This window comes from Ranitomeya imitator, chromosome 1 (assembly GCF_032444005.1).
Source record: "Ranitomeya imitator isolate aRanImi1 chromosome 1, aRanImi1.pri, whole genome shotgun sequence".
Taxonomy (NCBI): domain Eukaryota; kingdom Metazoa; phylum Chordata; class Amphibia; order Anura; family Dendrobatidae; genus Ranitomeya; species Ranitomeya imitator.
This window is the reverse complement of record NC_091282.1, coordinates 193,573,385-193,589,243: the sequence shown is the minus strand read 5'-3', so window position 1 is coordinate 193,589,243 and position 15,859 is coordinate 193,573,385. Positions and strand designations below refer to the sequence as shown.

General features: G+C 44.3%; 1 protein-coding gene across 1 annotated transcript in view; it reads right to left on the bottom strand.

Moving 5' to 3' along the window:
* Positions 1–15,859, bottom strand: part of AP3S1 (adaptor related protein complex 3 subunit sigma 1) — a 120,059-nt gene that overhangs the window by 86,555 nt on the left and 17,645 nt on the right. The window contains exons 2-3 of the mRNA XM_069753178.1: positions 14,191–14,282; positions 9,469–9,580 (exon numbers count right to left, since the gene is read on the bottom strand). Coding sequence (XP_069609279.1) covers positions 9,469–9,580; positions 14,191–14,282 — 204 coding nt within the window. The remainder of the gene's footprint in view (positions 1–9,468; positions 9,581–14,190; positions 14,283–15,859) is intronic.

The following is a 15,859-nucleotide window of genomic DNA, read 5'->3' as shown; positions in this document are numbered from 1 at the left end:
AAATGGATTGATTCCATCTTACAACCTCTGGTGATGGGACTGCCTTCCTTTCTTAAGGACACGACTCAGCTACTCCGGATGGTTGATGGGCTCTCTTTGGACCCCGATACCCTCCTGGTGGCGGCTGATGTCGAGTCCTTATATACTAGTATCCGTCACTGTGACGGATTAAGGGCTGTCAAGTTCTTCTTGGATTCGTCTGACTACTCCTCCGACTTCAGGGCGCTGGTTCTTGAGATGTTAGAATTTACTCGGACACATAACTTTTTTACGTTTAAGGGGTCCCTCTACCTGCAGCTCCAGGGCACTGCTATGGGGGCGGCCTTTGCCCCCTCCTATGCAAATTTGTTCCTGGGGCTGTGGGAGAGGGACCTCTTCCTGTCGGATGGACGGCCGTCGTCGGTGGACTGTGTCCTTTCATGGACACGGTACATCGACAACGTCTTCCTTATCTGGCAGGGTACCTCTGGCTCTTGAGCAATTTTTTGAGGGTGTCAGCTGCAATGATCTGAACATACGGCTTACGGTTAAACATCACCCGGATGAAATGGAATTCTTGGATGTTGTTCTTCGGAGAGATATGGGAGATAATATCAGCACCAATATCTACCGTAAGCCCACTTCCTCCAATATGTTACTACATGCCTCCTCCTCACACCCGCCCCACATGATTCGGTCTGTGCCCGTGGGGCAGTTTTTGCGTCTACGGCGCATCTGCTCTATGCAGGCCCTATTTGAGGTAGAAGCCGACAAACTCAAGCGAAGATTTATTGAGAGGAGCTATAGCCATCAAGCCATAAAGAGGGCCTATCATAGGGCGAAATGGTCTGATAGAAATACACTGCTATATCAGAATACTACCGATACTAAAGAATTAGGAGTGGTGAGATTCATCACCGACTTTAATACATGCTCAGCATCTATGCGGACCACACTCGAGAAGGCATGGCCAATCCTCATGACCGATTCGACGATAGCCAAAATTCTACCCTCAAGTCCTGCCATCACATTTAGGCGTTCTAAGAATTTACGCGATCACCTGGTAAATAGTCATTATAAAAAGGGACCCCAATAGGACCTTTTTGAACGATGTTCCCCTCAGGGGGGGATGTAGGCCCTGTGGTCGCTGTGTCGCCTGTGCTAATATTGACCGGTGTGATTCGTTTTCGGATGCCTCCGGTCTTAAGAACTTTAAAATTAAGAAGTCAATCACATGTACTACCACCAGTGTGATTTATTATGCCACGTGTCCATGCTCCCTGATCTATGTTGGCCTAACTACACGCCAATTGAAGATCAGGGTCAGGGAGCATGTGCGTGGCATCCAGGCGGCCGGCGACCAGGGGGATGCAGCCCTCCTAAAAACATTACCTAGACACTTTAAGCTCCATCATGAGTGTAACAGCAAATTATTGCGTGTTAGGGGTATTGACACCATTGATCTGGGAATACGTGGAGGGAATATCTCACAGCGGTTGGCTCAACTTGAGTCCCGTTGGATCTGGACTTTGGGCACCGTTCATCCACATGGATTGAACGAGAATTTAAGCTTCTCACCCTTTTTGTGATCACCGCCCGCTGCACACTTTGTATTATACATCTTCACGCTTCACCGGGTGTGTTGTGTGTTTTTAACTCTCAATGACTTTTCATTGTGCTTTTATTAATTACTCTTTTCATATTTTAGGTTTAGTGTTAGATGTCCTTGTTTTATATATCGCTCTTTTTGCGGATGTGTGGATGGAGCTACCCTGCGACGCTTGTGTGTACTACTCAGCTGGCTGGCGGATATGACATCGGATATTGGTGATCGGAAGAAATATTTGATTGACATCGGATGGCCAACATTATTGAACTCTTCAAGTTGGGGCGGACATAACATGTGGAAACATTTTATATCCTCTACTATATCATGGAATGTTTCCTCCCCAATCACTAATTTTCCTGTGGCAGTGTCATCCTCCTTGATTCCTATCTGCGTCTGAAGACACCTATGACATCAGTCTGAAGCACCATTGTCGGTGATACGATCTCTTTCCGGCATTTATATGATCTCAAGTGATGTCATTTATTTATGTACTTTGTATCCTTCCAAGCCAGTGCTACATCAATGTAGATAGGTTTGTATCTTTATGTACTGTGTCAACTATTGCCTTTTTGGGTATCGGCTCACACATGGAGTCCGAGTGAGGCCGTTTTCCTTATATATTTGTTATCTTTCTAAGCCAGTGCTACATTAATGTAGCTATATTTGTATCTCTATGTTCTGTGTCAGCTATTGCCTTTTTGGGTATCGGCTCTCATATGGAATCCGAGTGTGGCCGTCTTCCTTATGTGTATTAGTATGGCACAGACATTGTTAAATTTTAACATCCATATACCTGTTTGTTGTATTGTTCTTTTTGTCTGTGGTTAGCGATTTCATTGTTTGTTTATGTTAATATATAGATACCATCTCCTACTCCCCGCTGCACATTCCCAGCGTTAATATGGCGGCTGTGGTCACAGATTTGATTTGCGCAAGCGCGCCTCTATCTCCGCCCTGCTGGGAGTCTGCTCTGCGACGTGTCCACTGTCTGGCTACACAGGGCCCTGTGATGGTCTGGCGGGTGGTGCGTTGCGGGGCGGGCCCCCTTCAGCATGGCTCTGGTGACCGCTGCCTTTATTTCTCTAATATGATACGCTGCAATGTTGCGGTGGGGACGTTGTATTGAAGTCCCCATGGTTACAGAATTCTACTTCCGGTTCGCGTAATAGTACTTCCGGGATGGGATGGTATATAACCACATGCTAGGCATCTTCTCACCAAGCCCCCTGAAGAAGGTGTGCGACCGAAACGCGCGTCGGGGTGGGCACACGGACTCTGGGAAGGTCAGCACACTGCCCTCCATATAGAGGTAAGATCCGCTTTATATATCTGTCGGTATATTAGCGTTGTGGCTTGGTTGCCTTACTATAAGCTGGGCTCTAGTTAAATTAATTATTTAAGGTATTAATCCTTTGACACTATGTCTATCTATCTCCGCTAGAGATTGGCACCGCCACGTATACCAATCTGGATGTGTATTTATGCTGTGGTCTGTTTCAGCTCCTTTGTGAGCTGTTAGTATATATTTATATGCAGGTGCTTTCCTTCCCCAACTCCGTGTGCCTGTGGTGGTTCATACACCGGTGAGGCATTTGTGCACACCATGTGGTACTCTGTCCCATCTGTTCTGTTTTGTCCATTAATATTGTTCTTAAGTTTAATAAAGACTTCTTTATATATATTTCTATACATGGACTTTGTGGTCGTTTTTTTGGTTCTTGTGGACCATGTTTTGTTCTATCAATATCAAAGTCCTGGACAATCCTTTTAGCGGCTATATTATTCCTACACAAATGCTGTTGCGTAAAGTCGCACTTATACTACTCCCACCGGGGAGGATACCGGACTTTTCAGGGCATCATGGTGGCATATCACATTCTGCAGCATTGTGTAGCAACTAATGAAGTCCAAATACAATACGATCCTTGTAAAAAATAAATAAATAAATCACTGAACTGGAAACGACTCCCTGTACAACAGCTTTATCATTATATGCTTATTTTGCTGGCACCCATTATAATGCAAATTTTATTACAGGGACTGTCACACACAAAAAGTACTCATAATTACAGATAGATTTATACTCCCCTACCAACAGCCTCGTGGATCCAGTGCAGACTGCTCCGGAGGTCTGCGCCGGCTCCGGTAGTGATGGCTGCTCCAAGAGACATCTGACAACGTGCTCCTCCGGAGCGGCCAGCGCTGGATTCACGGGGCTGTTGGTAGGCAAGTACGCGTCTGTATTTTATTTTACATAGCATCCATGCCTTCAAAGAAAATAAAATTCTGTATCGGACAACCCCTTTAACTATTCTATTAGAAAAGCAATAAACCCAAGATATCACAGACACCATAATGCCGACTGCCAGCAGAGGTAAGCTAATCATCCTTCACATGGCTAACGCTGCTTGAAGGCCCCGGCATACACCGTACAATGAGTGAGAATACATAACCATCTAGGTCAGTCCTACATGAATATTTCATGTCCGTCTTCTATAATTCCATGAATATTTTAGCCCTGCCGTCGCAAGTAAAATGATATGACAACCGGGGATCAATAACCGGCTTCTGAATGGCATTTACACAACATAATTACCTTCAAAAGTAACTGAGGCATTCTCAGACAGAGCTGAATTAACTTTCTTCAGAGTTAAACTCCCCTCTGCAGTCCGTTAGGACACATGTACATACGATTTGTAATGTAGGAATATTAGATTAGGTCTTAAAGAGAGATTATGGCTTCTGGAAATGGAGGTTATTTGTATATTGAATAATATAGCATTCTCCTATACTCTGCATGGATTACTTAATATCCAAGAGCTCTGCTTGCTGTCATCCCATAAGACAATTGGCATCTTCACTTCCATGCGATAAACATTAGTCCTGTTCACATAAGTATACACTACACAGAATAGACTGGTCATCCAAAATAAAGTGAATACTCCAAGAAAAAAAAGTCCACCAAGAATTGCAATTTTCTCCAGCCTCCACACAAGAAGTGTGAAAAAGCAAATCCTAGCATGAATAAATCAAGCAAGAAAAAAAAAGTAGTGGTTTGCAAAATGAGGTGCAGAGAGAAAAAACCTTCTGAATGTCAAAACTGGTTGATGTTCCAATTATACCAAAATTTACCATTCAAACTTGCTCAGGTTGACCTACGTTTGGGTGGATTGGTGACGCGTCTAAATAGGATATGACTGAAAAGGGGACTGGCTTAAAAATGGAAAAATTGTTAAAAAAAATAAAATCAGCGTTCTGTTTGACAATGACTATTCATCACCTAAATAATTCAGCATTCTGGCTGCAATGACCACAAGGCTGTTGAACAATGGCTTCCATAGTTTCCAATGTGAATTCTCACTAATTATATGTTTTTATGCGGTTTCTTGTTTTTAAAGACAGACAATATTTGGCAACACGGTGGAATTTAGATTGCGAGTCCCATTGGGGACAGTGCCGAAAAAGTCTGGAAAGCTCTGTGAAATTAATGGCGCTACATAAAAGACTAAAAAATAAAATTAAAGAGGACCTATCATGATATTCAGATTTAAAAAAAAAAAAAAAAATCAGTAAAAAGGGTCAGAGGGGTAGGTTAAAACAGTTTTTTTTTTTTTTTTTCTTCTTCATTTCTCAACAACATTGCGGCATTTTTTATCCCTGTAGGATATTGACCAATCATAAGAAGGCAGTCTTATACATGGGAAAATAAAGCAAACACAGCCAAATATCGTAGTTACTCACCGATAACGGTATTTCTCTGATCCCATGACGGCACCACGGAGAGAGAGGGATCCGCCCTCAGGGACAGGAAACCCACAGGTTAAAAAGGCGGGACCTCTCCTCCACCTCAGTTTGTTTTATAGATCCTTGACAGGACTTCATCTGTAACTTAAGTAGTTATTTACACACACAGAAAGTCTTTCAAGTCATCGTTTATCATCATTATATTGTTATTAAAATTTTTTTTTTTTTTTTCTTTTCCCCACCGCGTGGCTAAGCATTAATGGCTAACTAGAAGTGTGCACACCCATATGTGAAGGGAGGGAATATACGGGTGCCGTCATGGGATCAGAGAAATACCGTTATCGGTGAGTAACTACGATATTCTCTTACTCCCATGACGGCACCACGGAGTGAATTTCATAGGATGTGAGTTTTAGGGTGGGATTACTGCCTCCAGAACCCTTCCCCCGAAGGTTAAGTCTGAAGAGGAAGATAGGTCAAGCTGGTAGTGCTTAAAGAAAGTAGAGGAAGAGGACCAAGTGGCTGCTCTACATATCTGGTCAAGTGATGCTCCAGCTCGCTCTGCCCAAGAGGTCGCCACCAATCTTGTTGAATGAGCCTTAATTCCTTCTGGAGTGGCTTCCTTGGATGAGGCGTATGACAGGGCAATGGCGTCCCATATCCATCTTGCCAACGTGGCTGTTGATGCTTTGTGTCCTTTGTTTGGCCCCTGAAAATAGACAAACAGAGACCTCCCTTTCCTACACTCCCTCATGGCTGATATATATATTGGGTGAGACATCTCTTCACATCCAGTGTGTGCAAGGTTTTTCCCCTTTTTATTTTTTTGGGGTTTGGACAAAACCATGGTAAGGATATCTCCTGGGATCTATGGAAGCGTGATGCCACTTTAGGAAGGGAGGATGGATCAGTTTTAAAGACTACACGGTCCTTTTATATCTGGTTTAGAGGCAGATAAGCTGATAGAGCCTGTAAGTCACTGATCCTGCAAGCCGAGGTTAGTGCTACCAGAAGGAAGGTTTTCAGGGAAACTATTTTTAAGGAAGCCTGATAAGGGTTCAAAAGGCGCTTTGGTTAGTGCAGAAGGTACTACGTTCAGATCCCAGGAAGCGTAGTATGATGTACCACTGGCCTAGATCTAGTTAAAGCTTTATCGAACCTTTTAATCTAGTGTTCCCTTCCCAGTCACAGTTATAAAGGGCGCCCAATGCTGCGACTTGAACTTTTAGAGTTCTCGTTGCCAAGCCTTTCGCTAATCCTTTTTGGAGGAATTCTAGTATTTCCTGAACTGGGGTCTCTCCCGATAAGCTGATACCTGAATTAGAGAGGAATCTTTTCCAGACTTTGCCATACGCACTGTTAGTTACTCGGTTCCTACTGGTTAACAGAGTTCAGACTAAATTTGGAGAAAACCCTTCCTGGTCAAAAGTTCCCTCTCAAATTCCAGGCTGCCATATGCAAGTTTTTTTTTTTTTTTTTTTTTTACTTGTGGATGGTTTATTGGCCCCTGGCGCAGAAGATTCAGGGAGGACCCAAGGGTCTGTCCCCGACATTAGGCGTAGCCTTGGGAACCGCGTTCTTTTTGGCCAAAAAAGGGGCTATCATGATCATCTTTGCTCTGTCGTCCTGGAATTTCCCCAGGACTAATGGAATCAATGCTATCGGGGAAAGGCGTATGTTATTTGGAAATTACAGGGAATTAGAAAGGCGTCTACGGTCTCTGGATTCCCCCGTGGATTTATTGGACAGAATTTCTCTGTTTTCTGGTGTTGACTGCTCTCGAATAGATCTATATCCGGGGTCCCCCAACGGTCCACTATGTGATTGAATATTTGCTGGTTTCATTCCCTGTTTTAGCTGTGTTCTGCTAAGAAATCTGCTGTCTGATTTTCTGACCCTTTGATAAGTAGGGCTGTTAGGGGGGATAGGTTGGATTCTGCTTGAAAAAGAATGGATTTCGTTACTTCCATCAGGGATTGGGACCTCGTACCCCCCTGGTGATTCAAATACGCCACTACCGTCCTGTTGTCTGTCAGTACCCTTACGTGATGGGAACGGAGGGGAACTGAGAAATGGTCTAGCGCGTATTTACTGCCAAAAAACTCTTTCATGTTTGAAGTGAAGAGCTTTCCCCCTCTGACCATGGCCCCTGGGCAATTTGATCTTTTAAGTGAGCTCCCCAACCCCATGGAATTTTTTGAAACTTGTTGATCAGCGGCTTCGCCCCTAGCGTTCTTTTTCTTCCGCTTTCATATTGTAGCATACGGCGCAAAGCGGCATCCAGATTCCCAGAGGTGCCCTGCGCCGACCCGGAAATGACCACCGCACATGCGCCGCCAGCCCCACGCCGTGCTCCTGTCGGCTCCCAGGAGGGACGGAAGCCTTGCAGCAGCCGCCGCTGCTGTCTCCTGTTGGCGCTTCCTGCTGGTGACCGCCGCCACCTCCTCCCGGGGCCCTAAGCCGGCGGTAACATACCAGGTAGCCGCCGCTACCTATTACCAGCTGCTGCTGCTGAAGGAAAGAGGCAGACTGGTGTCCTCTTCACTGCCTCTTCCCTGCACATTCGTACAAGGCCCGCCGACCCCGGATTGTGCCTTCAGGGAGAACCTCCACCTACGACCGCGGCAGGGCCCCCCGCTGCCTGAATTCGGCCAGATGGTCCCCGGTATCCCGCGACGTCAGGTAACTGTGGGTTCCCCGTCAGGGACAGGAAACCGAACTGAGGTGGAGGAGAGGTCCCGCCTTTTTAACCTGTGGGTTTCCTGTCCCTGAGGGCGGATCCCTCTCTCTCCGTGGTGCCGTCATGGGAGTAAGAGAAAAAGGCAAGAACAGTAATTTTCAGTGTGATCAGCAATACTGACTTATCTAACCTTATCACACAGATCTCCTCACTGGTGCTTACTGTCATTAAAGTGCAGGAGAGGGGGAGAGCGGTATTGTAATGGCATGACAGCACCAAGCACCAGGAGAAGAGAGCAGTGATGAAGATGAGCGCCCGAGCTGAGTTTATCACTTGCAAGACTCTATATGGATAAACTCTGGATATATCATTTGACTGGGGGCATCATTCTCCTATACCTGGAATAGCTCCAGAGCGTTGCACGTAATAACATTACGAAGAGAGAAAATGCGGCACTCACCCAGGCAGATTGCGAATCAAAGTCCTTTATTCATCGTAGCGAAACAATGGACATAGTAAGGAGAGGCGGCTGGGAGAGATCGGCGGTGCGGGGAGAAGAAACAGGACTACGGCCGTTTCGCGCTTGTGCGCTTCCACGGGCCCTGGACTCATGGAAGCGCAAAAGCGCGAAACGGCCGTAGTCCTGTTTCTTCTCCCCGCACCGCCGATCTCTCCCAGCCGCCTCTCCTTACTATGTCCATTGTTTCGCTACGATGAATAAAGGACTTTGATTTGCAATCTGCCTGGGTGAGTGCCGCATTTTCTCTCTTCTTTTTGGATATTTGTCTACTGCTTTTTATGCTGAGCACCACCTGAATATTCTAGATTGAACACGTGCTACAGGAGTCTTTGAGTGGAATCCTCAGGCTGCGGCTTCACCACCCGCTGCGATAACACCTAGTGCCGTTCATACTTTGTGCTTTTAATAACATTAAGGCACAGTTCTCCTCCTCTTCCCCGGCGCTGTAATGTCTAGAGATTCAGCCTTTAACAATTGTGATCTGACCACACTGCCCTATGTGACGTCTAGACAAGTAAACCCAATCAGGATGATGGACAGAAGTTTGATCATGTAGGGGTTATGCTAAGAACACTCTCCTGCAGGCTTGGCTTTTCTGAGTGTTGCATGGTCAATGATTATATACAATGGCTACCCATGAAGCCACCCAAAAAAAGCCAATTGGTTTCAACGAGACACTATCTTAGGAGAAATGTCTTTTCACACTAACTATCGGCGTTGGTTACATTTGTGTCATGTTATTGATGAGCTACCAATGTCTGATGACACCATCTTTACATTTGGGGTAGATTTTGAGTCTGGTGATTTCATGTAGTAACTACAGTTCTCATCCCTGGCTGTAGACATCTCCTCCGTAACTCCTTTACGCTGGTCGGTAAACCTGATAGTTTCCAGCTTCTCATTACCTTGTGATGATAAATGTAACGCACTACTCACCTGTATAAGATCTAGAATTCCAAGCTCGCTCTCCGAGGAGTCCACACAGAAGACGAAGTATAACGTTGCATAGTGTCGATATATGAGCTTATTGTCAGATCCGCCTATTAACCTGCAAACACATTTCACATTAGTCAATAACGAAACGTCGGCTTTACATGACAATAACTATGAAGATGATAGATTACCATGACTTCTATTGTTGTTCCAGGATTCCTATTACTTTCCTGACTACCTTATAATGTCTGAAAACCAGAATGCACCCGGCTTAGATATAAAGAGCAGCCGACGTCCCATAGTCCCATGCTCTACATCAGGGGTCCCCAACTCCAGGGCTCGAGGGCCGCCAACAGTGCAGGTTTTCAGGATTTCTTTAGTATTGCATCGGTGGTAATGTGATCATCTGCACAGGTGATGATTCCAACCCCTGTGCAATACTAAGGAAATCCTGAAAACCTGCACTGTTGGCGGCCCTCGGGGCCTGGAGTTGGGGACCACTGCTCTACATAGCCCATGTCTCGTTACATGTCCATCAACATTATCAGATTTCCTTAAACATGGGTCCAGCAAGATGTTTTCTGCAGATGAGCCCTAAATCAGTTTGTATTGAAAAACTGACAACCTGAAAGACAAAAACAATGGAGTAGATATCCAAAGTGCATATGTGGCCACAGGTCAAGCCAATATGACATAAAGAAAAATAGTAGACACATTGTGTGACTGTACTAGCCGGATGATAAACCTCACTTATAAAACCACAAAGGTATGACCACAGAGTTTTTGGCATGGGTCCTCTTGAAAGGGAAGAAAAAAGATAAATGAATCGCTTGAAAGGCCTTTCCTTTTCATTTTTATTTTACATCCTCAAAAATCTCTATGTGCACATACCGGCTGTGACCCCTGCTGTAATGTCTGTACACTCTTTTCCTTCCCCCCCTGCCCAGGAGCTGTGGTATGATCAGACCATGTCCCTGTACGATCAGAAGCGGCCATTACACAGTACACAGCAGGGGCACATTTATAAGATTATCTCAGCACAGGGACATTTTTTTTAAAACCAATCCAATTGTGGAAGTTATTATTCCAAGATCGACAGATTAAAATGTACTTCATTTGTGGGAAAACCCCTTTAATTGTAGCAAAAAGGCCACATCTAGCAGGAGTACCAACTCCAAAGGGCCATAAGAACATCAATTAGCAAGTTCCCTTGGATATGCAGGCAGATTTCAGCAGAATCATTAACAGTCAGACCTTGCGGAGGAATTTACGGTTTTACTTGTGATGATGCTGCATGTCCCAACATGGAGGATCACAGGAAACGTGTGACATAAAATACACAGAAAACATGCAGTACAATATTAACAATGGCCAACAATTTACACAGCGCCATCTGCTTAACAGAGTCCCACGGCATAAGCCTGTAGCTGTTATGTACTCCCAACAGCAATACCCAACACAGTCCAAGGTCAAAAGAGACCTTATTTAGCCACGGACAACACAAAAGTTAAATCGGGCCTTAGACACATGTGAAGGTTTGGTAGCTTTTTCTCGTTGCTCAGACTTTTGCCAAATTTTGGGAAAATATAATTAAAAGTAAACATATTTTTTTTTGTTATTCAAGGCCACAAAACTGTCACACGTAAAAGTAACCATTCAATTTTGTAAGTTGGACACAATGAGAAAATATTTTTGGCATCTAGATCAGCATTTTCCAATGTGGGTGCTACATAAACCTGCAGTACGGATGGACCATAACAATAATGTCACAGGGATAAGGCCGCAGCGGGCACATCAACTCTGCGGACAACACTATCTGCACATATGTGGAGCAAGAGGAGCTCTGTCTTGTGTATTATCTCCATAATGATAAAGATCACCAGTATCAACCAGCACATGACCAGTATCAAAAGTTGGGATGTAAGAGGTCACCGTGCAGAAAGCCTCCTCTTCCTCCGATAAGAGGCAGCGCTGTCTAGAGCTACTTAGATTACCATGCGAGTCTCCGGATGGGACCTGACTGATCTGATGTGACCTGACTGATCTGATGTGACCTGACTGATCTGACGTGACCTGACTGATCTGACGTGACCTGACTGATCTGACGTGACCTGACTGATCTGACGTGACCTGACTGATCTGACGTGACCTGACTGATCTGACGTGACCTGACGTGACCTGACTGATCTGACGTGACCTGACTGATCTGACGTGACCTGACTGATCTGACGTGACCTGACTGATCTGACGTGACCTGACTGATCTGACGTGACCTGACTGATCTGACGTGACCTGACTGATCTGACGTGACCTGACTGATCTGACGTGACCTGACTGATCTGACGTGACCTGACTGATCTGACGTGACCTGACTGATCTGACGTGACCTGACTGATCTGACCTGACTGATCTGATGTGACCTGACTGATCTGATGTGACCTGACTGATCTGATGTGACCTGACTGATCTGATGTGACCTGCAGTTCTCTGGACTCACCTTCTGTCAACAGCATGAGGATATGTGCTACCTAACTATCAGCTAGCAGAACGGGGTGATGGCAGGATGGAGTGAAAGGACAGTCCCATCATTGGTAAGGACAGGGAGTATCTGATTTGAATTTGATGGGGTTTCTAAAATCTTAAATTAAAAATAAAAATTTTAGTTAGGACTTAAATTCTTTGTCTCTCCATTGTTTTCACCCTGGTGGTCTCTGCAAGGACTGGAAGTGATGACGTCAAATCCATTAGTCACCTGTAGTCAATTACTGTCCTCTGCGGTCAGATGGTTGATGGGCAGCACAAAATAACTTCCGGTCCTGTGGATGCTCAACAGCTCAGCAGAGAATCAGACTGTGCACAGGGTCTTCTCCTACCTGTGTACGATTTTTGGCCCCTCTGCCTGCCTCTGGACTGTGAATAAGGTCAAGTTCACACGTTCAGTATTTGGTCAGTATTTTCCATCAGAATTTATAAGCCAAAACTAGGAGTGGGTGATGAATACAGAAGTGGTGACGTGTTTCTATTATTATTTTCCCCCCGATTGTTCCTCTCCTGGTTTTGGTTTACAAATACTGATACAAAATACTGACCAAATACTGACCGTATGAATGTGGTCTTACCTGCCTCCTCCATATGAAATCTCAGCAGTCACTTGAGATTCACAGACCGGAGGCAGGTGGAGGGGGCATCACAGACAGGGAGGAGAAGGCCAAGTGCGGTCCCTGTGCGCCGAAATCTAATTAGCAGGAAACTTCAAATTGTGATTAAAGAGGAACAAAATTGTGCCGACAGGTTCAGTTTAAAATCTGTTTAAAGCAAAGACAGATTTCCCATTACAGAGATAGGGGAAGTTGGCTGGTGCTTTTAAAATTCTATGGAGAAAGGAGTGCGGGAGGGAGAAGCTAGAGGCACACAGACATTCTGCTGTAAGTTCTCCTGAAAGGACAGTTACGGTTCTCCATAGAACTTTAGAAGCACCAACTGTCTGCCAACTCACTAATGGGAAATTCTGTACTCAATTAAAATGCAAATTGCCTCTTCTGAGAAAAAGAGGACTTAAACTCTATAGCGCCACCTGTTGGAAGTAGCGATCCTACAAGTCACAATCAACCCTTTAAACAAGTCGAGCAATATGACTTAGGATAAAAGCCAAATCAGTATCTCAATTCGCAGACACGGTGTTAGAGACAATTTGCATATTATATTTCCCAGAGGAGCATTGCATGGCGAATAAGTCTCCTTACCTTGACAAGCCAGAGATGGTATGTCACTCTCCACAAGGAGAAACGATACCCCTTAGACCCCAGTCCAGAGCCTCTCACCTAGCCAAATCAGTTCTCATGCTTCGCACTGACGAGGGCCAACAGCCCGAAACACTGTGTCTGCGAATTGAGATACTGATTTGGCTTTTATCCCAAGTCATATTGCACGACTCGTTTAAAGAGTTGATTGTGACTTGTAGGATCGCTACTTCCAACAGGTGGCGCTACAGAATTTAAGTCCTCTTTTTCTCAGAAGTGGCAATTTGCATATTATATTTCCCAGAGGAGCATTGCACGGCGAATAACCCTCCTTACCTTGACAAGCCAGAGCTGGTATGTCATTCTCCATAAGGAGAAACGGTACTCGCTTAAATACAGATTTGACCCATGAACTGAGAATTTTGAGAATGACTGATCAGAAGGAAAAAGAAGCAGATTTCTCGGATAAGATATACTACAAAGTTTCTTATTTTCATGTGTGCTATTAATTTTTGGGGAAAAAAAAATAAAATAAACAATGGTTACTTTTCAGGCTTCAGTGACCGCTCTGGGAGGGAAAAGGTTAACTGCAGATGAGAAAAAAAAAGCCCGAGAGAGTTACAGGCCAAGACACAGCAGATTTTCTGGAGATGTGAGTTGTGTGCGCCACGCTATAAAGTGTTCAATACCGCCGCTGTAGAGGAAATGCCTGGTGGTCCGCCGACTGGAAGACGGACCCACATTGCTAATGAAGCAAAACCTAAAAAAAAATTAGGCTGTCAAATACTAGTAATCCATAGAAAATAAGACGGGATCAGCTGTCTAATGGAAAGATACAATGAACAGGCCTAAAAAAAAAATATATAATAATGAAGACTACATCGTGTCTACCAACTCAAGAACTGGAATTTATGGGGAATTCCTTGTGTATTTTAGAAGGCATAGTTATGTAAATCTTACCCCTGACAATTATTTATATACTTACAATCCTCCTTCTAAGAAGTTGCAGACATTCTCGTCTCTTTTGGACACTAAGTGGAATGTTTCTCGGATTATCTGCTGTTGTATATCTTCACTCTGGAAATTAAAAAAAAAATGAATATAAATGAACTGTGCTGCCTGAAAACTGGGTCAGAGGAAGAAAGCAGCAGAGTGAACATGGCAGCCAGTCACGTAATCATGGCGGTGACAAATGGAGAGTTCTGTTACCAGCAAAAACAGTAAGACTATATTCACATGCAGCGTGTTTTTTGTGCAAATTAAAAGCTGCTTTTTAGGCCGGGTGCCCACGGTCCAGATGTAGCAGGGCATGTTCGCTGAGTCCAAAGTGCTGTTGTCTATTGAACTATGCGGATTTACCGTATCCAATACATTGTATGGGTGAAATTTCTCTTGCGGAGATTATCGTCTTGGCAAGACACATTGACCTGTTGCGGTCTGGAGAGACGCGCCACATGTCCGTCTCCACAAGTGATCCGCAGGCGTCTGTGCATGCACAGTGGACATAGGATTTCTTGAAATTTCATCCACTATGTTCTCTAAATACACAGCCTCAAACCTGCAGAAATTCTGGATTGTGTGCACATACCCTTACAGTACCAATAAGCATTTACATGTACTATTAATATTTATCAATTCACTTACAGCAGGGTATATGCTTTTTTCTAGTGTTTTTTTGTGAAATGGCCATAGTGTGAACATGCTCTTACACATTGCCCGTATACCAACATATGTTCCGCCTCATTTCTTTGGTTTTGTGGTAATTTCTTCTACTTTCTGCAAACTGGGGCCCCTGCCCTGCTCTGGCCTTACTCATACCGACGTCAGCTGACACAAGCTATGGTGTTAATACTATACATAGGACCTTCCCGGCTAGGTACACCTTGTCGCGGTGGGATGGCTTTTAGATCAAAGTAGTGTACACCATGGTATTTACATGCACTATTACTAAATGCTCATTCTGGTTGTTGCTTGGGTTTTGTCTGTGAAATGGCCACAGTGTGAACGTGCTCTTAGGAACTGCATGTATCCCAATGTATGCTCTGGCTTATTTCTTTGGTTTTGCCGAATAGGAGAACTGCAGCAATTTCTTTCAGCATTTTTTCACCCATAGAAAGTAATGAAAAAGTTGCAAATCAATGCAAAAAATGCTTTTGAAGCGTTTTTGATGAATAAAACTTACCTTTATTAAAGGGAACCTGTCACCCTGGGGAAGAAAAGAGCGATGTCACCACGCCCACCTGACCAGACCAGGCGAAAACGGCGACTTTGGTAAAGTATTTCGCAGCATAGGTGGGGAATCAGGGTACACTACATACACTATTGTAACGCACAGCGCAGGCCCTATTTAACAGTATTTTTATCTCAATCTGAAAAAATGGGGTGACAGGTTCCCTTTAAACATGTATTGTGGACAGAGCACATATGTAACCCCCACACAAAAACACAACGTAAACAAACATGACAAAAACCGCAGTGTTTTTACTGGCAAGAGAGCAGGCTTTGGCTGCTAAAAAAAAAAATAAAAAAAAAATAATCGCAGCAAAAATTGCTGTATATGAACATAGGCTAAATGAGTTTTTATTATTTCAGAGAAGACTGAGAAACAAATATGGTATATTCTGACAAGATACAAAATGATGTGCAGGTACAGG